The 23,727-nt window shown below is 41.1% G+C and overlaps 1 protein-coding gene across 1 annotated transcript in view; it reads right to left on the bottom strand.

Annotated features, from left to right (window-relative positions):
- The window catches only part of LOC101915830 (metabotropic glutamate receptor 5), a 156,222-nt gene that overhangs the window by 36,272 nt on the left and 96,223 nt on the right, over nucleotides 1-23,727 (bottom strand). The window contains exons 3-5 of the mRNA XM_027779416.2: nucleotides 21,338-21,584; nucleotides 16,017-16,185; nucleotides 12,351-12,477 (exon numbers count right to left, since the gene is read on the bottom strand). Of these exons, the coding sequence (XP_027635217.1) occupies nucleotides 12,351-12,477; nucleotides 16,017-16,185; nucleotides 21,338-21,584 (543 nt within the window). The remainder of the gene's footprint in view (nucleotides 1-12,350; nucleotides 12,478-16,016; nucleotides 16,186-21,337; nucleotides 21,585-23,727) is intronic.

Genomic DNA, 23,727 nt, shown 5'->3' with positions numbered 1-23,727 from the left:
AAAAACCAGCTTTCAGAAGAATCTGAATTACTCTTTTTCCCTTTTCAAACACTTCCTCTGTCTTACTGTGTCACACAGTGATGTCATCAATGTATTGTAGATGCTGAAGGACATTACCCTTTTCCAGTGCAGTTTGGATTAGTCCATGACAAATGGTAGGGCTGTGCTTCCACCCCTGGGGCAGTGGATTCCAGGTGTATTGGACAGCCCTCCATGTGAAAACAAATTATAGCCAGTACTGTGTAGCCAAAGGAATTGAAAAAAACACATTGGCAATGTCAATTTTAGCAAACCACTTGGCTGTCTTTGACTCTTTTGACTTCATACCAGAGGTCTCACATGTCTGATGCAGTAACACTCCATGCTGGCATCACTTCATTCAGGCCATGATAGTCTACTGTTAACCTCCACCCTCTGTCAGACTTTTGCACTGGCCATATGGGACTATTAAGAGATGAGTGAGTCTTGCTGATCACTGCTTGGGTCTCCAGTTGATGAATCAGCTCATGGACGGGAGCCAGGGAGTCTCAGTTTGTGTGATATTACTGCCGGTGCACTGTTCTGGTAGCAATTGGCACCTGCTGTTTTTCAATTCTCAGCAATCCCACAGTGAAGGGATCTTCCAAGAGGTCAGGCAGGGTAGATAGCTGTTTGGTCTTCTCTGTGTTTACAGTGGCTACACCAAAAACCCATCGGTACCCCTTTGGGCCTTGACATACCCTCTCCTGAGGCAGTCTATGCCAAGGATACAAGGGCCTTCTGGGCTGGTCACAATGGGGAGCTTTTCCAACTTGTTCCCTGTTAAGCTCACCTCAGCCTCCCATACAGAAAATTCTTGGCATCCCCTGTCACTCCAGAGATCCAGATGGGTTCTGTGCCCCTATACCCTGATGTCATCACCATGCACTGTGCACCAGTGTCTATAAAAGCCTTATACTTCAGCGGGTCTGGTGTGCCAGGTCATCAAATCCACATGGTCCAAAGGCAGGGACCCTCTATTCCTGTTCTTGGTCAGATTATTCACTGTTTGATCCTTGCAGTGCCAGACCAGAATTCCCGTCATCCAGGTCAAGGGAGATGATTTCCGTTCTTCTGTGTCTGGGAGATCAGTGGTTGCCTTCTTGTGTCTCTAAAGCAACTAAGCTGATGGTCTTCTTGGGTAGTCCCTTCTTAATAGCTGAATTCCACCTCAGCATACACTGGTTTCCATCTTAAAGGTGGATTCACCATCCCACTTCCTCACGTCCTCCCCCTGGTCGCGCAGGAAGAACTACAGTGCTCCACATGGCATAGGCCTAGGGCTCCCTTTCCCTCTGACCGGGCCAAGAGAGGTCTGATTTCTTGGGATGCTCCTGATAGCCAAGGCACTGGCCTATAGGGATGAGGAGATACAGAGATTTTCTTCAAAGTTTTGCAGCCAAGAAGACGCTCTCTCCACAGTTCATTTATCCACATCCAGGCAATACATTGCTTCCAAGCTGTTAGAATATGGCACTGGGGCACTTTGAATAAACTTCATTGACATGGCCTGTGTGCACAGGCCATCCTCACGATCTTTGGAGACCTCATCACTGCCTAGATCACTGTAGATGACTTCCAGCACTGCTAATTCCCTCAGGTACTGGATGCCTTCATCTGCAGTAGTCTATTTTCCTTGGTAGTTCTCAAGATCTTCCTTGAACAGACATCTGGCCCTCACACTTGAGAGGAGCTGTCTCCAGAGACTACAAATTGCTGCCTCTTTCCCAGTTCTTCTCTCAGATGCCTGGTTTCTAGCAAAGGATTCCACCTGTTGAGCTTCCTTGCCTTCCAGTTGCTGACTGTCAATGCCATTATCCCAGCACTGGAGCAGCTGGGCAGCAATCCTCTCACCGAGCTGGCGAGCTGGCGGCTGTCATCTTTCTACATATCTCAAAGTTCTGATGAGGTCAGGGACCTGGGAGTTTCCACTTCTTGTCTGAATTCTCTCACTCCTTCCTTCAATTTCTTTGTGGAAGGATTGGTTTCTTTATCAAAACTTTCCTCTTCTTCCTCCTTCCTTACTAATTGATAGTATGGACCCATTGTTTTCCTTGTCCATGCTTTCTTTTTCACTCCTGGGGCAATTGCTGTAGCTGTTATTTGGGTCCCTGCCTTAACCACTCTGAGAGTGCTGGGCTGTGGCTCGACAGGCCCAGGCCAGGCCCCAGTGCAGTGCCAGAAGGTGTAGGTTTTCACTGGGGGAGGCAAAGCACCCTTCTGTCAGATGGCACGTCAGTTTGCCAGGGTCACTTGCCTGTTCAGGTATAACGTCCCAGGTTATGGGAGGTGACATCCACCGTGGAGACCTGCTCAAATCCTTCCACACACACTGCCAACCTGGGACCGGCTGCCTTAGGGCACATTTCAGTATCGCCTCACCCAAAAGTTGTCTTCCCTTACACCAGGGCGATACTACTTTCCATAAACCCCATAATATGCTAATAGTGTTAACTAGTAGTATTAAACAGCTCATGTAAAAGTGACCAAGGACCTCGGGAACCTACATAATAAAACCATCCACATCAGTCCTGGTTAGGAGGAGGAAGATGTATTCCCTCATCGTCTTCAAATGATAGTTCCCCCACACAGCAAGGCCACCAATGCCAGGACAAAGCACATGGGCATTATTTCTATTAACATGTTCCCCAGCTTAGCAAAATAAAGAGGGAAGCAGTGCAGCCAAGATACTCCATGACCTATACAGGAGCTTGCCACTTAATTACTACTATAGATATAGCACACAATACAAAACTGCTGTTGTCTCAAACCTCACACTGGATGCCAAAAAGGACTGCATTGGATGCCCACCAAGCTGCTCCATCACTGCACTCCTCAACAGGACAGGGCAGGGAGAAAAGAAGATGGGAAAACTTGTGGGTCAATATAAAGGCAGTTAACACAGCAAAAGCAAAGGCCATGTGCAGAAGCAAAGGAGAACAAAATCTGGTAATTTCTACACAGAAGATCAACTTTTTGCCTTTTTCTTTATTTTAACTGGGGCTTAATTTTTTCCAAATCTGCCACTTGACATTCTCAGTGGTAAAAATCATATCATGAAATGGTATGGGTATATATTAAGCTTAGCTCCTCTCTTCCCCCAGTGTTTCTGTATTCTATGTCTCTACATAATATATCATCATATATCTCTACATAAAATATCACCAAAAATATAATACCTACACTAAGGTGGTATACTCAATAGATGGTGTGGCAAAAGTACAAAGCAGGTAGGTCTGTGTTCTCAAAGAAAGTAGAAAAATCAGAAGGATTAGGGTCAACAAGTCTTTGACATAAGTGCAAATAAAGGATACAAATTTGCAGTCACTGCAGTGTAACAGAATTGTGCTCTTGGTTACTAAATGCAGAATAATTTGCCATCCATATTTTAACTGCTTCAGTGTGCAAAGTTTTCTGTTGCAATAATAAAATTATTGCCATGTCTTAATGTAACAAAGACATCTAGATTTTTATGGAACACTCTCGTAGCATTAGTTGATGCCTATTTAACTCTTCTTGGATTCAAAGAGCTTACTTATTCATTGTGAGGGAGACACTATTTCATTCTGACTTCATGAAGATTAATGTAGCACAGGAATCACATTATTAAAATCAACATTTTAAACCAGTGGGAGTGGTGGAAGAAGGGTGAAAACCAGAAAGCATACTCTGGTATACACAGATGTGGGCTCTTCCCCAAGAAGTTTTATGAGTATACGACCTCTAAATCTATTTGTGATCTTGCCAAAATGTAATTAATGTTTTGGGGAAACAAACGGTTTCCATCTTCTAATACCACTGTATATTGTTGGACAGGAAATCTGAAGAGAAAGGGTATTTATCTGACAGCTGGCCTTTAAATGCAGACATTGATATAGGGGCTGAATATTGCTCAGTTTCTAATGTTGCAGTAGAAGTGAATCATAACCAAGCATTACTCATTAGTTTCAGACTATTTCATGCTTTCCTTGCTTTATTACTCCTTTTACATTCTCTTAATAAAATACCTGAGAAAACAGTTGAAAACTTGTACCATTTCCCTCCGCCCCCCCCCCCCCCCATCACTGAGTATACTTTACAAGGAGAATGCAAAACTGTGTAACAATTTATGCCTTAATTAAGATTTAAGGACTGGGTAGTCTTCATAAAGAAATGATTGGTGAGGTTCCCATATAATAGCTTTGCAGTTAATGGGTTCTGACAATGGCACTTTGCAGAAAGGGACAACTAGATCAAGTAAAAGAAATATGGAAAAACAGCACTGGGAGTGTTCAGGTTAGGTTGATGGCCAGGATTATGCCAAGGCAAAAGCTGAAAAATGGTAATACAAGAAGAACTCATTCCTATTCCCCAAATATGTGTATGCTCCATGGTCATTTGGACAAGATCCTGCCCCACAGCCCACCTCTTACATTTCAGCACCTCCAAGCACCTGGAAAATCTTCTCTCCTAGCTGGCTCAGAAACTCCAGGGGAACAGAGCCAGTAGCCTTGTCTTGTGGCCCGTGCAGTGTGCTGAGGCAATCCTTGGCTTGTGGAAAAGGCTGTTAGGAGCCAGTCCAATTTGGAGCAGGTGTAGAGTTGTTCTACCCTGTGCTCAAGGGAGCATTGCTGCTGCGACTGGAGCCCCAGTAAAACTGACATAAAAATGCCTCTGTGTTCCTCCAGCCAGAAACGTAGCCAGCAGGAGCAAGGTACTAGATACCCATGTGAATAACAAGACAAGCAGATAGAAGAAATCGGTGCCCCATTTGACACACCAGGGAAAGGTTTTCTAAAAGGAACATCATAAATCACCAACAAATTGCAGATAAGGATGTATAAGTATCTTCTGGGAAAAAAAAAAAAAAATCTGATATTTTGGAAGAAGATCTGGCTGATTCAGGGATGGGCTAAATTGTGCCATACACAAGGAGAGGAGAAGCTCTTGAAGGCTTGACCACTGCCATAGGTGTATTAGTACCCTGAAGTCTCTCTGTAGAGGTAAATTTTTCACTTATTTCTGATCTTTCATATTGCATTAAAATTAGTTAATCTGGGAGAAGAGTTCACAGATATGAAGCGCTGTATTACAGTCTGTGTTTTCTGGGGTTTTGATCTTGACGCTGTTTTAATTTGGTATTATAGCCCTGACGCCTAAGAGACCTTACCATGCCTTCAGCATCCATAAAGCTGTATTAGCTTAGCACTGAAAATCCCTTTCATGGCAGGCAATATAAAACATAGAATTAAACTAGTTCCAAAGGTAAACATGACATACTAAGGCCTGTGAATAAAATGCACTCTGAAAAGTGAAGGGAATTTAGTGAGGTCTCTTAAGTCAACACCATGAGATCACTGAATATCATGGAGACTAATACTGGAAGAAAACTATTGCTGGTTTGGTAAGTTTGGCATCCTGGGCAGTGAGTTCAACCTGTTGACAAAAGACTTGGTTTTCTTGGAAACTTTTCACAGACCCTTCCAAAGATAGCAGAAGTCCAAACACCAAGGCTGAAACCTAATTAACAACCTAGCTACATCTTAATTGTGAATGAGTCTCCACATAGGATTTGGCACACATTATTCAAAGTGTATTGATGTTACGCTGTTAGATATTTTATATTAATGTTTCTGAATATTTCCCCATTTATAATCCCAAAAGATAGGAGAAGGGATATCTTTATTAGTTATTTAGGGTTTCACATATGGAGATCTGAGATACAAAAATGTAGGAGTCAGAATAAAAATCTACATGAAACTGACAGAGTATCTTTTATATTAAGTTTTAAATTTATAAAATCCCAACTTATTACCCAAACAGACAAGGCAAAAGTAAAGATTACGCTCTCCAAAGTTCTGGGTGAGAAACCAGTCCTGACCTCCACATGGAATGTGGACCAACTGCAGTGAGAGAGGACATCTTTAACACTTCAGCATTAAGTTCTGGTGCTATGGTAAACTATTATGGTCACACATTATTTGTCCTGTTCTGGTGGGACATTTTGTAGTTGCTATAGTGGCAGGGCATGTAGAGATGACCATGTGCTGGCTTCTTAGCTGCTGTAGTTCCCAGGCTGGCACATTTACTGAAGCCATCAGTGGATTTTCACAGTCAATGGATGCAGCTGGGGACTATGCATGTGTTTATTTTGCTACCTCTGCAGGGCAGGAGTTGGGATCAGTCACATTCTAAACCGTGAAAGCTGGGGCATCTGTAGCTCAGGAGCCTAAGCCCCTAGTAGCTCAAATGGACTGATCTAGCTCTGCATTGCAGTAAAAGGCAAGGCCATGAACCTTAGAATAATACATTAAAATTACTCTGTGACCACATGGGGAATGATTCCTTAATTACACAAATGTGCAGAAGGACTGGAACAACTGATGAATTGCAGCAATGAGGTCCATCCTTATGTTAGCTCTAATGTTTTGATTTAAGTTTCACTAAAAAATGCTGGCTGTGTGTTGTAAATGTTTTGTTCAGAATATGTCATATTCAGCAAACTTTCCATAATGTAAGGCACAATTAAAAGTAGATCCTTCTGGTGTTGTTGGCAAGTCCCTCTTCACCCAGTTCAGGAGCCTCCAAAAGCTGTTGAATGCTGAGCTCAGCACTCTTGAATTAGCAACCTTGAGCCTGAGGTGCTGTGTGGCTCATGCTGGAGACTTGTGTTGTAAGGTGTACTGGAAGCTGAAGTCCACACCTTACCTGGAACAAGCAATTGAGAGAAGTCCACAAATCCAGCAACAAGGGAAGGGACAAAACGACAGCCAGTGATCCTGGTTGTCATATTGCCACCTGAACCCTTAACTCATCCTTATCTGCTTTCTCCAAGAAGCTGGTCTAAGATGTACTTATGGAAATGGTTACATTTCATTTGGAATAATGTAAAGGCTCTTCCTGAAATCTGTGGAGGCTTTTGCTGCTTGCTCCCGAGCCCTGGATGTGGGGATAAAGAAAAGGCTTTGTTCGCTGCCTGGGTGCCAGGCTGCAGTGATTATGCCTTAAGATGTAGTGAGGAAGCAACTGGCACTGAATCTGGCTCTGGGAGCTCACCTGCAAATCAGTTCTGTGCACACCTGCCTGCAGTGAGGGGCTGCCCAAAGCCTCCCACAGCTTAAATCCTGGTCTGGGGAGAAGAGACCTCCTCAGGTGAGCATGGAGGGAGCAAACAGCTCAGAGGAGTGTGAAGTGGCTGCAAAGGTGCTTTGCTGCACGTAGGCACATTCCAGGGCAGAACTTGGGTGGGTAAGTGATTGTATACAAACGGTGCTTATGTACGCAATGAAGGATCTCACCTGGGGTCTGTGCCTTCATATGCCACAGAATAAGAAATAAAAAGGAAAGAGAAATACAGGGTGCAGAGAATCAGGGTGAAAATTGAATGTTATCTCTGCTGATATGCATTCATAATGCTAAAAACAGCCAGATAAAAATTGTGTCCTTCTTCTACCCTCAGTTTGAATTACAGCCTTACCAATTATGTTCAAAAGCAAAGTCCTAGTAATGTTTCAGCAGCAAATTCAATGTCAGCACAGGCTAAATTGTGTTCTGCCTCATGCTTACAACTGTCAGGCAATTGCTGAAATTGCCAATGGCTGTAACTTCATTGCAAGCAACAGTGCAAGAAAGCAGTTTGATGGCAACAAGCAGTTACCATCTAAAATATTTTGGACAAGAGATGAATTACTTTTTTGCTGGGGATAGGGTAGGGGCAGGATCCAGTCTTACAAGACACTCAAGCCTCAGACTTCTGGGGCTTTTGCCACAGCCTGAATCAACACGCTGCAGGAAGAGCCCACCAAGCCCTGGTGGGGATCCCTTGAGATCTGCTGTTGAGCATCACCCCTGCCCTCGGCCCTGCAGGTGGTTTGCATGAGCCATGGCAGTGGGCTGTACCAGATGGTGCCTGGAGCCAAGACAGCAGCAGCCTCCAGCACTGTCTGTTCTCTGCAGCTCTCACTGACAGTAGGAGCAATGCCCTCGGGATGAGGGAGGCAGTCATCTCCCTACTCAGGGAGGAATCCAGGTCGGTACAAGCCAAATGGGATACAGCATCAGTGTTGTCAGAGCTCGTTGAAATGGCTGTTGTGTCACTTGGATGTGGGGATGCCCTTTTTTCAGTCCTTTCTGTTTCAGGGCTGTTTGGATAATCCAGCTCTTATCTGGCATCTTCAGACAGGCAGACAAGATCATGATGCTGCTATCCGGGGCTTACTGTACCTTATTAGGTGAAGCCGTTTTTGTATCTATAGTAAAAATATGTATTTCTGATATTTAATCTTATCCCTGAATGGCAAAGAAAACATTTCAAGAGCTGTAAAATATTTCAGTTCCTATTTTCATGGGAATCCAATTAAGAAAATCAAATAGCCAGCATATTTGGAGTACACAGAGAACGAGAAAAATGTCAATACAGCCTGAAGATAATCCAAGTGTCACTGAAATTAATATCATCTACTTTCCTTGCAGTCCCTGAGGCCACTAAAGAAAACTTTGTTTCTGTTATTTTTTTTATGCTGTCCCTGAATGACAGCAAGATAATTGCCTCTTTCCCCCCTCAAAAATGTCCTTAAACACTAGTGATAAGTGTACCAAGATGTTCCTGTATCCACTGGAATAGCTCTGAGATGCTGAACAAAACTTATCTGGTCCTTTCAAGGCACCATTTCTGAATGCAGAAGTCCATGTCCTCCAAGTCGCTTGGGTTTTTGGAGAACCAAAAAGCCATTCTCATCAGGCTGCTGAAAAATTAATTTCATTTAGGTTTGGTCCCCAGTGTTAAGGAAATCCCTTTATTTGTATCTAAACATGCCTGGCATCTACTTCTCTCCACTGTGAATATAATGTAAAGAACGGATTTGAAGAGTAAGGGAGAGGTTGGTGTATACTTCTGGACTTAAACCTGTGCGTTTCTCCTGCTCTAATTGAGTATGTGGCTCAGCCACACTGCCCGCACTGATGTGTGGTGGTGTAACGTGTGGATGTTGCTAACACAATGCATAGGGAAGGAGGGGAGCAACAGTAGACTGGAAAGCACATCTTGATACTAAACCAGGAGGAAGAAAATTACTTGAGGCGCACATTGGGATGATACAGATAAATTTGGAGAAAAGGAAGAGAATGACTAGTTTTTTTATCCAAGGAGGCGGCTGGTCCCTGGGGGGTGTTTATGCATAAGCAATGAAACTGGCATTTGTGAGGGAAATAAAATATGGGTGGCTAAACATTGCCTTTCCTACCTCAGCTTCACTTCTAGGTGGAGATTTTTTTACAGTCACTGATTTAATCAAGAGAAACTCTTCCTCTCACTTGTCTTTCCCACTACCTTTGGGCTTCCTGTACCTTTCTGTACTTCAGAACACAAATGTATTTTTCTGTTCTCAGAATAACTTTGTTTTCCTACATGTATTACATCCTTTATGTCTTCTCCCCTCCTGCACCTGAATTCTGAAATCTGATATTCCACAGGTAACTGAAAAAGGCATTAATCTCTCTTCTTTTCTGTAAGCAACATCCCTGCCATTACACATTTTATATAGTGAAGTTTGTGGCACAAAACTGATGCTGGTTATTGAGCATAAGAAAGATGGAGCAATGTTTTGTTGTGTGAGCCAAGAAAGGATTCCAAAAATGTTTTTATCCAGTTCAGATCTCTGGCAAACACTGAGGTGCAGCTCCACATTGAAAGCCTTCTCAGGCACGTGGCTGATATATTTACAGGACTCTCATCTGAAGGTGATCATGCAAGGAAGACTTATTCCAATGAGCTTTTTATATGTGTAGCCTTGTGGAGCTGACATTGCCTAAGATACGGCTTTATCAAGCCGCAAAGAGACATAAACTGCTGCAGTATCAGATGTAGGGACGTTTCAAGGAGATTGGTGTATGCTTTATAAAACTGAGGGGAAATTTCCTTGCCAGGATACAAAATACATCTCCCTCTCCTTACTTTTAATTCTCATTTATTACTAAATCTTCTGTTGTAAACAAGACTCAGAGGCAGTTTTTTACAAGCTGAAAAAGTTGGAACAGTAAATATGATCATTAGAAATACAGCTCAATAGATTGTATGGATAAGCCGGTAATAGACTTTTAAAAATCTGGTTTTGATTTAAAAATAAATAAAATAAGATCCAGCCATCATGTGAATAGTAAGTTAGGTGGGGAATACACAGCTGTGAAGCCATGGTGATGGGTGTCCTGTTACCAGGAGTGCATATTGTGTCAGCTGTGCTCATGGATGCCAAGGGGGGCAGGGTGTGTGTGTCAGTTTCCAAATAGCTCCTGCTGAATTTGTGTCTGGCTGAGGAACGAGGGTTAGGTTTCCTGAGGAACATTGTTTGGCATTGATGTTGAGGGGTTGTTTTGTGTGCGTATTGACTTTGGTCCCTATAAAGGCATAAAAGGCATGTCTAAAGCCAGATGAATAGTTTGCAAAATGTAGAAGCTCATGTAATACAAAAAGCAACTTTCTTGACTATGAAGACAACTACTTGCCTTTAAAACAATCAGGGCTGGGTGAAAAATCATTGACTCATCCATCCTATCCTATAAGAGATTTTGAGGTGCCACCCTATCCTGCTTTTCCATCCTGAAGGCCAAGTAAGACTTTCAGAGGGTAAATCCTCCCACAAGCCCAGACTGATGCCTTGCCTGAGGCATGGAGACCTGCATGCCCTGGGAAGACGGCTCAAAGCACAGACCCCAAAGGCCAAGATGGTGGCTGTTTGCTCCACTTTGCCTTACGTATGATGCTTACAGGCTGATTACCCAAACTTCATCGGGTCAATGGGCAGATCCCATTGCTGGTGTTTCGGCAGTGGGTCCTCTGTTGGTCCATTGAGGTACTTGGAGCCAGTTCCCTCCTAAATGAGCTCCTTTTCTGGCTGATCTATGTTGGGTAAAACCTCAGATGCTCACTAAAACAGATGCATGAACTGGGATCTCCAACATCTCGTACAAGACCCACAGTGGTTGAAGAGTTGACTGTTTGCACTGACCAGACTGGTGCAGTGGCCTGATCCCTGCAACATGGGCTTTGGAGGCTTCTAGATGACCTAGATGGGATGTGAACCTGAGCATATTCCACACCGCCAATATGCTGCTCTGGAGGACATGCGAAGCCAAGTCTCTTTTCCTCCCCTTCTCCATTCTTCTGGCAGAAGAAAGCTTTTCATAGATGGGAAGGCTTTGCTCGGTGATTGCTGCTGCCCTGGAGGCAGGGCTGGGGGAGTGAGACTGGAGGAGCACTTGCAAATCCATTTTATTGCTGTTTCAGTTTTCTCAGTTAAAAGGTTTTTTTCTTATGGAAAGTTCCACATTTTACATTTTCTGAAAAATGTCCCATCAGTTTCATGGCTAAATGATATTACTTCGCAATAATTAGGTACCCTAGGTCATATATGACAGCAATGCAACATTCTGTACCATGAAAGGGTTAACTTTATATATAAAAATCTGTCAATAGGCCACGCCTTGACTGACACTTCCACTTATATAAATCCATTCAGCCAACTGTTTTTCCCCTTGTCTTCCTTCTCTTTCACCTCAAAAATTTCTCCCCTAATCCACAAGAATTATATGCAAACCAAGTCTGTGAGCTCTTCTGGAAAAAATCTGTCTCTTCTTCCTTTGTCTATACAGAGCCTGGCACAATGAAAACCTGATCTCTGAACAGGGCGCTGTAGTGGTGTGTGCTCTGAGTGTTTGAATACTTGAATTCTGTTTATTAGTCATAGAGAAGAGAGGCTGTGGGATACAAGTGTTGGAGTGGTTTATCTCTAAAGTAGCCAAACTGATATTTTGCAAGAGCATAGAGATTTACACCACAGCAAGGAGAACACCAGCCCTGTAGTCTAGCAGATTCTGGTGAACAAAGATGCAAACAAAGACAAAAATGCAAACCTAAGACTGTTTGGAGCACTTGTGCATTTAACAGTAGTAACTACAGCAACTAGTTCATAACTTTTTTGGATTAAAAAGAAAGTATCCCTTGATTCTTTAGTACCTGCTTGTGAAGAAAATAAAACTCTGAAATTGGATCTCCCTGAATTTCTCAGCCTGGTTGGGGAAGGATGAGATCTGCACCACCAGTTAGATGTTAGAACAAGGCTGAATATAAAACCAGGACTATATTTTTTATTTCTAGATCTAGTAACTCAGGTCTTTAGAAGGCAGCTGAAGTACACCAGTGATTCCCGGATCAGGTTGAGGAGAGCAGACAAATACCAGCCCCAGTTAAAATTTCAGCTTTATCCCTGGGTTCAAACTGACTGAAACTCACTTGAGTTCATCTGCTCAGCAGATTAATATTTTCATTGACAACATAAGCACAGCCACAACTCATTTACCTGTGAGGTCGTCGTTGGGCCAGGAGCCGAGCTGGCAGGCTTTGCATGTGTATTCATCAAATACGTATTCGTTCTCTTTACAAGGAGTGCAGGTCCAACAGCAACTCACTTCTCCTTTACGGATCACCTGAGACAAAAATTGACATTTAGTTTAGCAGCATAAATATACATTCATGCTGCCCCAGTTGCTAATCTAATTTTTTTAAATTTGTTATTTTTGATAGAGTTTTTTAAAAGTTTTATTTTAAAGGGAATTCCTGTTCAGGATATGTTTGCTTATACAAAATATGATACAAGTTCTCAGTTCTCCCATCATGTATGTACCAGGAGAAAACATCGACTCCACAGAAGTATAAGTGGAGGTGTAGAATGACAATAAGATGTTTTTTTCCCCTCTTATAATTAACAAAACTCTAAATTGCATAGATGGCGATGTGCCTACAGAAGCCAGTCCATGATACTCGAAGCACATAATTCAGTCCATGGTGGTCCATACAGGGAGTCATGTCAACAGCGTTACTTCTGTAAGGGTTCATTACCCAAAGATTTTTGGATAATGTGATTATTCTTCACCCAGTTGTGAATGATTTGTTAAAATTGATTTTTTCCAGCTATCAAACTGAACATGCCTTTTCCAGTATTATTTAGGTATTTCATTTCTAATTAACATTTAAGAGTGAGAATGTTATCTTTATCTATTTTAACATCTGACCCGATTTCTCATTTTATAATTTACTGCCAAATGTTGTTGCACACTCATGATTGAGATGCAGATTTTTCAGGATCTTTGTTTATCATCTCTGCACACTGAAAACATCTGTGTTTCTTTTCAATATGTCTTTCTTTTGAAATAAAGTATTCCCAGCTTCTCTACTCTTCCCAAACAATTTATAAAAGGATATTCCCAATTATAGCATAAGTAGTAGGTTGACTTATGTATCTTTTGTAATGATGAATTTAGAAGGTGGCTTCAAAGCCAGATGTCTTTATTGCAATTTTAATAAATAAAATGTAAAGGAGTATGATCAAAAAGAACTGGATTACTCTTTGCAATGTTGCAGTGAAAAAGGTGTAAATTATCATATTAATCAGAAATATGGGGACTTGAAAACTTCAATTTTTGGTGGTGTTTTTAAAATTGTAGGCTATGAAAAAAGAAAAAAGCTACAAGCTACACCTGAATAGCTAAACTGGCAGAAAGGCCATAGGAGCATAAGTGATTTGCTCTGCACATGTTGAGATTAAAGCTACCTGCAAAGCAAAATATCTGCCTATCAGCATTATTTGCATCGTGGGATTTCTTTCATTTTGAACTAGAAAACCAGTTCTTAGGAAGCTTGTACTAATTACTGGACACGTATTTTGGTAAACTTAATGCATTATAAAAATCCATAATTTTACAATGTACAAAATACTCAGGAAAATGAAATGACAAAATAGAAACTGTATGGTGTTATCAAAGCACCTAAATCTTTTATCAAAATAATTAATTTATACTTTTCTGTTAAACTTTTCAACAAATCAACATAATCTATAAAATACTTGGAATTTGGCACATTTGTCAGAAAACTTGGTACAGTGATCATTTCTTACCCATCACTAACTAGGGGTTAATCCAGAGAAGCATTATGTATCCTTCTCTAGGAATCAAAATAGTTGTTCTCTACTACTCTACTACTCAGAATCAGGTTAGACTTTTCTGTATTAAATTGCTTAGTCAGCTATTTCTTCATCCTCTTAGTTTTAATTTCTTGAACAATTGTTTGTTGTAGCACTTAACTGTAAAACAACCTTTTCTATCCCTTTTAATAAAAATAATTATTTTTAAAGCAAAAAATATTTTCCCTTCCCCTTGTCATCTGGGCAATCCTTTGAACCTCTGTTTATCTAAATAATAGCATGTTCACATTATTTCAGATGTATAGAGTTAGGTTATTTGGATTTTATCAAGCACTTCAGATGAATGTACCGAATGTTGCTAAGTGTTGGATATATCATTACACTGAATCTTTCGAATTCCTGCATAATGACTTAGTCCCACAGAATTCCACCACAGAACTTGGCAGGGTCAGGCTCTCCCCATCATCTGTGAAGACCACGAAGATAAAGGACTGTGAAGAATATAATCAATAACCTAATGAGAAGCATAAAGAATATTTCAGACACAGAACTTCAAGCATGTGTCTAAGTGTGTGATGTATTGTATTCATGGTGAAAAATCCTCTTGGGAGAATCCTTGAGAGCATGGGCAGAAGGTGGAAGGAAACTGCGTTAATGAAGATCACAGGATACTTCCCATCACTTGTGCTGTGGCGACAGATCATAAAGGAACTCTGAGCCGCCCAGTTCCAACGTTATTATTGGTTTGTCCATCTCTGTCCTCTCACATATGTAACTCTGGCTGGAGCAGGCTAACATCAAATCCCTGTTTAGCTACTGCGAGAGTAAGTCACACCACCTTTCTTTATGTGTCTGCAGAAGGTATGTTCTCATCCAAACCAACTGTCCTGGCTAGGTGCCTTTTCCCATCAGTGAAGAGAAAGAAACGTTTTGACACCAAGATTCATCTTAATTGTGTTCAAAGCCTACATGAGGATGAGATGCCTCCTGATCTGGAATAACGTATTGTTTCCATTGACTATAAAGAAAGTTGAGAAATCTGATATAACTGTATATACCTACACTGAAGACATAGACATTTGGTCTGATGAGACTCACTTACTAACTCTACAAAGACCAGTTAGTGAATAAAACATGCTGACTGTGTCCCAAAACTCTGGGAAACTCAGACTGAAGAGATTCACTTAGTGTTGCAGAGCATGGTCAGCCTCCCACCAGCCCCTCCACGTAGCTGCTTCCCAGTTTTGCAGGCATGCCATGTTAACACAGGGGAAAAATAACCCAGCTTCCGGTGAGACATGTCAGAAATTACAGCTGTTTCTTTTTTTCAGTCTGTTGTCTGTGCCCATCCTCTTAGTCCACAGGCTTTTATATAAATGACTGCAAGGTAAGCTAAGGACTTGCAGTATTTTAACTGTTCTGCAGTAAGTGCCATGGGATGCTGAAGAATAATAAAGAACAATTAATATGTGACAGATTAATATGTGACCCTCCTTACTTGAACATGGAAAGGGAGGAAGGAAAAATGTAAAACCTGGGAAACAAAGAAACAGTAAACCAGGTATGATTAAAAACAAATGTTACCTACATTTCCTGAAGTTCTCAGTACTGGTAGTTACTGATATTCTGTGATAATACCACAGATTTAAGGTCTGAGTAATAATGTTCCAGTCTAGTTGTCTATGTCTAGCACTGAAATAGTAGCAATTATTGTTTATAATTTACCTGCAATTGTACCGACAAGTCCCAGTCAGGGATTTGCACTCCACTGAATCATACTGTAAAAACATGCAGAAAAAACCCCCCAAACAATACCTGGTCTAAAGCATTTGGAATATAAGGATAAAAAAGTCAGCTGTTCACAGATATAGGAGTACAAGAAAATGGCAACTTATGAAAATAATGACTATGATAGGAGTAAGAACAAAATACATGTCTGGACTTTAAGGTGTGGGATACTGTCTCCCTGTAAGAGTCAAGAAACACTTGCTTTCAGATTTCAAGGCTATGCGTTCCACGATTGAGGTAAATGAAGAAAATATTTACCTTTATCTGGCCTTTTTCACAGGGTTCACTGCACACAGATCTGATGATATTATTTTTCTCTGACCATATTTCATCATCGTCCATTTTCAGCTCACCATTGTCCCAGCTGCCAACATTGATATAGTCAAAGTAGTCCTTCCCCATTTTCTTAAAATTCATGATTTCATATCTTTGGAAACACAAAAGGGAGACATAGCTGAGTGGAAGAGAACATCACGAAATGTTTACAGGAACACTATACAGTCAATCTCAAGCTGCTGAAATAAAAAAGGCAAAATTTCAAGTATTATACTTGCCCTTGAGTGTCTCCCAATATTTTTTGTGATATTATAATCTTTCTTTTCCTTTGTAATTTCATTTGTTTTCTTCTATCACAATGAAAGTTCCCTGAACACTTGGGGTTAAGTGACTGAGTTTCTGAGAATGACTATATTTATTTAAGGAGAACAATGAAATGAGCCGGACAGGATTCATCCTGTGTAGCTTTCAGCACTGAAGCTTCTAAACAACCGCATAGGGAACCCTAGCTGTCCTAGGCTCCCTCTATAGCAGATGCAGAGAAATCTAAACCTACAGTGGCAATTGTAGTGCTCCTCACTGTTTGCAGGTGCTTATTCCTTTCTGGAGAAAGCAAGCCTGAAGACATCTGAGCTCCTAAAGTGAGGCAGAAGCAACCTAGGTCTGTGGGATCAAAAGAAATGTCCTGCGCTGTAAGACCGCAAGATGCAATTTGGTGTTGCACCCAGAGAGGGGTCAGGCATCATTCTTCAGGCACAGAGCCCATGACTCTGGAACTTGTTCAGGCTTCAGGGAGATATTCTTATCAAGAGGCAGCTTGTAGTCCAGGCATTTGAAGAACAAAATCGAGACTTGCCTTTTTTTTTTTCCCCCTTTTCTTCTATAGCATTGCAGCAGCAAATGTTATTCTCTCCCATCCATACAACTCCCTTCATTTTGATGTAAATCCTCCATGATCAGAACACATTTAATTCCTTGTGCAGGATGGTGTGGAAAAGAAAGTATTGATGCCTCAGTCCTAGGCTGCTTTTGTGTCACATCATCTCATTATCTGGGGACAGAAGTGTTAAGAGCAGAGCTAGAGCTGATCAGAGTTCTCAGTTTCATGTTCCTCTTCCTCCTACTTTCTTTTTAGCTCCCACAGAGTCTTACAGAAGGACTGTGGAGGTGTGTGGGACTCACTAGCCTCCTACTGGCATGCTGAACACCAGGCCACCTTTTGCCTTACAGGCCAGTTCTTTTAGCATTTACTTGTAAGGCATGTTTGGAAAGCTGGGCAGCTCCTGAAGTGATGATGCCATGCTTTTCTTTACCTTGTCTTTAGTGGATTTGGCAGTAATCTGACTAAGCAACATGAAATTCATAGATGGAAAATAAGCAAATGATACAGACTGAGAAGATCAGCACAATCATAGGTTTAGAAAACCCGCCTGGCTCATGAAGAAAAAGACTTTTTTCTTGCAGCAGGCGTAAGATTAGTCCTCAAGCAAAGCATACAGACAGGGTTGGATTAGGAGTGGTATTTTCAGAGTGTAATTTGTGAAGTCCAATGTACAGATAAGTAAAAGAACCAGCTCATTAAATCCATCTCTTAACTAAGATACCCAAGTATCTCCCGTAAGTTTTGAAGGAACACTTTTAAGACTGACAAGCAGTAGCCATAATATATCTAGCATCAATATTTTTTCCCATGCTGATAATTTACAGTAGAACTGTTCTATAATACTCTCCATCCATGGATTTCAGGATGCTTTGCATCAGGAAACAAAGTCTAACTTACAGTGGGGAAACTATGGCAGGGATTCGATGTCAAAATCACACACAGGTCAGGATTAGGCCTGAAGCAACCTGTGAAAGAAAATGGAAGTGGAGCCTGACTGAATGAGTGATATGATATTACCGGTACCACATGACTCTTGAGTCTTTCCAAAAGAAGAGGAAACGAGCAACAACACAGCTAAGAAGAAAGGTTTATGGTACTCCTGGATTTTGGAATATTTCACTTTCCACCCTGTCTGAGGAAGGAAGCGTCCATGGATTTGAGAATGACCTCATCTAAATTGGAGATGTGAATTCCAGACTGACACAAATGAGTTGAATCTAGATAACACATGCACAAACCAAATAAACAGGCTTTTATGCACAGTTATAAACCGACATTTTTTTTCTGAGATTCACATGCATAGTAACAGTCTGTTCAAGGATCAAACGGATTAACCAAAAAGTTAGCCCAGAAGCCCCTGTGGAGTCTTTAGTCAGTATTGTCAGGACCTTGTAACGCTCCTCTGTGGCTTGCTTTGTTAAAGCTGTCAGTTCTGAGTTTCATGGGCAGATGAATGACAGTACTGCCAATGCTTAACAGGCCACAGGACCTAAACCACACATCCCTCCAGTAGTAGTTCCATGCATACATCCCAAGGGGAATACCGGAAAGAAATCTAACAAATTAAATAAACTATTGTCTCAATATGTTGTCACTCTCTTTGTGGAGAACAGCATTGGTGGACTGATAGTAGTAGCCAGACACAGTAAGTCCATTGCTATAGTGGAGTTCATGAGTCAGTGTTTCCCTGGAACTTCCTTGAGATACCACAGGGACAGATTGTCACTTTAAGACAGGAGAGACCAGATGGTGCAGCAGCATATTTCCAGCACTGCCCTAATCTCAGTGCAAAATACTTGTTTCAAAACAGAAGTGCCATGAAGTTGCCGAGAATCCATATTCTCTTGGTAGCACAACCAAAACGTCAGCATCTTGTTTTCCTTGCCCTTTCCTGCCTTCTCAATTTCTTCTTTGGAGTTTTGATAGTATTTACAGATAGCCGTTATCTTCCTGAGAAATCATGGCTGTTCCTTCCATACTCATTTGGGTTTTTCCATGTCTTCTGTCTGACCTAGATGAAGCCCTCCACTAGACTGTCTGTCTGCTTAAAGTTCAACATATACATACAGGGCATTGGAATAGGACCAGGATTCAGGACATCTTGTGGGATTAATCATCTGTTGCATAATATCAAACCCTTTTTGCTATACATCAAAATCCTGAGCTATCTAGGTCAGAGAGGTTTTTTGTGTTCTCATTTCCTGCTTAACACTGCCACCAGGGTACAGGGGTACACTTGTGAGGATTTGAATTTCTGTTTTACAAAGTGAAGATGCAGCTACAAATGCAAGTGACCAGGGGAGAGGTGTTGTTCCAGTATGACTGCACTATCTCCCAGCTGTTGCAAATAGTGTTTGACAGTGCTCAAAAGACTATAAACTACTCAAAACCTGGGCATTGGAGATGGACCTTCCTGTAAAGCCTTCTTAACCATGAAAAATTATATTTTGACTCAGTGTTGTCTAATTTAAGCACATAGACTGGATTTAATGATGCGACTATTGTAGGAAAAGAGAGAACAAAGAACTATGTTTCAAAAGTAAACAAACTCCATGGACATTTTGTCACCACACACAGTCCGTTAGTTTGAATTGACAGATTCCTACTGCATCTCACACAAATCCAGTGAGGCTGGATTTACTTAAAGTTGTGTTACCCCGAGGTGCATAACCCCTGCTCATCAGTGAAACACTAACGTCCCTGCTGTGACTGAGCAAATGACCGCACATAATTCCTTCATTTTTTTTTAGAATTGAATTTAAAAAGACCCAAGACACTCAATTGAATTCCTTGCAACAAACTGAATTAAATCGGTATTGTTAGGCAAGCCAACATGAAGGAAAGCTGAAGCTAAAGATCTCTTTGCAACATTTAGATATTAACCTTGGTGTTGTCATGCCACATATCATTTATTTGTAGCAGTCTTCTGACTTTCTGCAAGATATGAATGAAACAGATAGGAATAAGGTAGGATGCAGTCCACTGCAACTGAGCACCATTCAAACCAAATAGGAACCCTTTAAGAGAAGTCTGGGACAAGTCTTTTTAAAATAATTTGGTCAGAAAAACCCAGACTGAGCACTTTTCTTCAGAATTCAGCTATTTGTAAAAATAGAAATGTTTAGCGGAAGACAGCCTTGCTCACCAAAACAGTGCTGAAAATACATTTCCATCTGAAATTTTCCTGGGTTTCTGCCAGTTTGTGTCTGAGTTCTCCTACCAGCTCACAGTGCACCTCCTTAGAGTCTGAGTCTGAAGAGTCTGAAAATTTGTGTCTCCAGAGAAACAGTCTGCTTTTGTAGGTGGCTGTCCTGCTTTCCTGTGGGGAGAACGCTGACTTTCCAGGTTTTCAAATGAAATAAAATTTTAACAAATCAGTTCTGAAATTACAGGAATTTTTGGAAATGTCAAAATATTTTTACCACTGGATTTACCTTTTCCTACCCATACTCAGAAGTTAATGCTTTCCTTTCTGTTCACATTATTGGGAGAGGGCAAAATTTAAATGAGTGTACAGGATGAACCATTTTCCTTCTAGTCATCTGTTTATACAATGCCGTCATAAAGATGTTTAAAATCTTGCCAATAATGTAGACAGAAAGGGATGCCTCAGTCAAACTGGAGCAAAAGCAGTGAATAAGGCAGGAATCTACCAACTGAAATACAGGGAAAAATTATACTTTGAATGCTATCACACTTGCTCTTCATCTTCTGAGAGTTCAGTAGGCAGAAACCCAGAAAAAAAATCATTACACTTTTCAATGTGCATTTATATGGGTACTGCATATATGTCATAGAAAAAGAAAAACTTGTCTTACAATTCATAGATGTATGTGTACAGCAAAGTTAACAGCAAAAGAAGTTTTATTTAAATTCAATTTGACTTATAACAGCACAGTATGAATTAAAAGCTTAGTCTGTTATGCAAGGCTTTATTTGGAAGATATGGAAGCAGATTTTTAATAATTCTGATGGGAAAAAAATCCCAGACAAATCAGTAAATTATTTCTCACACTGTTTTACCTTTCTTATTAAAGAACTATGTCTGCTGTGATTACTTACTGCTCACTCACATAGATTTAAACATCCAAAGAGAGCAATGCTGTGGTAGCTGTCATGGTCTATCAACATGAAGTTGAAGGTCTTATGATTTTTAGTGAGAGCAAATTCCTTTAAATGGTACAGATGAAAATGCATATTCATGCAGGAAGATTGTATGAAGAAAGTTCATGTCTTTAACCTTAAACATCATAAAAAATGTACATAAAAAAAGAAGAGTTATTTTGGAAAAATTACACAGAAAGTCAGGAAATGTGAAAACAGAAGTATGAGATCTTAGCTCTGGTGTCAAGCCCACATGCATCTACTACGAACAGTTAGTATGTCTGGTATTAAACAGTTTGACAAATGTCAACATTACCTTCCTGGCGAGTCACCGTTCTCATCAAACAAGATCATGTCCCCAGAGACCCCAGTAAAGTTTGTCTTCATGAGGGATTCCAGGAGCTTCCGACCATCTATGGGCTTCATGGCATCACAGAGGCCCACGTAGCCTGGGCACAGTGACATCTGCATGTTGTGGAGGCCGTATGCCATCGAGTATATTGCATTGATCACAAAGCCCATCTTGGAGTCCTGAACATGCTGCGTCCTCAGGGTCATCTGGCCTGCCAGGGAACAGCGCAGAGTGGGTGGTTAGTGCGTGGGGCTGAAATACAGTCAGCCCTTCAGACATCTGTTGGTAGGTTGGCTATGAATGGTGGAAAAAGTCTTTTACAGTGTCTTAAACAGCTCATAGCAGATGCTCTTACTGGTACACACACTAACCATGCTAAAAAAAACCCAAACAACAACAACAACCCACCCCCCGCCCCCCCCCCCCCAAAAAAAAATAAAGGAATGAAAGAAGAGATTCCCCTCAGATGTTTTACTATCCAGCTGCTGTTTTTCTCTCTGTATGTAGCTCCACACCTCACATACGTTATTTTCCTTTGCCTTCTCTTCCATGTGGGTTTTTTTTAAGCATGACTTATGATCATTATAACATGTTTTGGGGAATCTAGTACTTCTCCACACCTGCAGAAATCTCCCCAGATCCTCACAAATCTTTTGTTGAAGTATAAATGCTAACATGGGGTCTATTCTATAGTGACCTTGTAGGCAAGACTTTTGTTTCAGAGACATGGGAACCTATCCTGTGCAGACAGACCTACCTAGGCACAACTCCTTTACTGCACCAGAAGTTTCTGTACTAACTCTTCTGATTCTGTCTCTCCTGCCTCTCTATATTTACGAAGTGAGGACAATGATGCAATGTAGATGGATGCATTAAAATGTCTGTGAAGAGTTTGATGATGCGGGTTAGGCAATGACTCCGTTTAGCCAAAACTGGTTAACCTTACGATGTTTGGCTTTTAAAACATAGTGCTTGGATTTGTATTTCCTATTTAAGCTTCTGTGAAATGCACTATAAAAGTACATTGAGTAGCACCCTGAAGGCCGTTTTTTTATAACCCGGTGTTATTAATGACACAGATTCACTCCGTTGGCAGTGCCATCCCAGCTAAGGAAGAGTAGGCTGGAGGTTTTCTGCCTTGTATGTCATTAGCAAAGCTGCCAGCTGCACTCCAGCCACCAGATCTTTAATACTGGGGCAGTGAAAAGAGCCAGACATAAAGCAACTGCATTAACGGTGCTGGGAATATGTCGGACACCTGGAAAGGTTTGGCTCTGGAGGGAGGACAATGAAAGAGCTCTAGTAGAACATTTGCTCTCCTTTTATCAGTCAAGCAGCCAACCCTAGGAGCTAGGGAGTCCCACATGTGGGCATCTAGGAGCAAAGCAAATGCAAACAACCTTCTGTGTCCACTCTGTAAGACAGTGTCTCCCATAGAGGCATTGGCAAGGGGCAGGGATGGAGCTTACACCTGCAGGGGTAGCACAGTGTGAGAAGTAATTGATGCCACAAAAAGACTGACATACAGACAGGTTTTTTCTTGAAATAAATGAAGACTAATATATCTGACCCTGAGAGTGGCACTCATCTAGTTTAACAATATCCATCCAGCATCCAGTCTGACATCTGAGCACCTTTTGTGGAGATGAGTAAGAATGTCCAGCTGGTGACTGATCCCATCATAAAACAGGTCCCTCTACAAACTCCCCTTTCCATTAGCGAAGCAGATCACCACACAGTTCTAATCACTAAAACATTTCTGAGCACTGAAAACGTCAGGAAGGGTGGCAAAAATACATAGTTTGAACTGAAAATGATTGTGTAGAGGTCAGTAAGTGAATGAGGGGACTGAGAGATCCATTTTCCCGTTCTCTTTCATGTGGGAGCTGGCACTCCCAATTCCAGTCAACCTCAGGAGCGGTGATTAACATTTTGTATAGCAAAGTGATATGAGCTTGGAATATCTGTAATGGAAAAAAAAAACCTTGGAAACAAACCACAGTGTTGCTCATTTTTTCTGTTCTACCAAGGTATTGCTTTTTCCTAATTAAAAATAATAGGCATAAAAACTGCAACAGTGGAGTACATGTAAAACCCATGTTAATTGAAATTAAGTGGAAAATTGAACAAGCATATTACATTACAATACACAAAACCTGGTTTAACCAATTATTCATCCTCAAAATTAACAGCTCACAAACCATGCAGTTAATTATAGTAGCCATTAGAATGAATCAGATTTGCATCAGCAATAGTATTTTTTTATGAAACAATATTCAGCTGCTTTATTGTGTATGATTGTTTAAAAACATAATAACTTAATTCTTACAGGAACACTGGGCTTTGTGCTTCAA

Source organism: Falco peregrinus, chromosome 4 (assembly GCF_023634155.1).
Source record: "Falco peregrinus isolate bFalPer1 chromosome 4, bFalPer1.pri, whole genome shotgun sequence".
Taxonomy (NCBI): Eukaryota; Metazoa; Chordata; class Aves; order Falconiformes; family Falconidae; genus Falco; species Falco peregrinus.
Note: the sequence above shows the minus strand (reverse complement) of the source record. Positions and strands in the feature narration are given on the sequence as shown.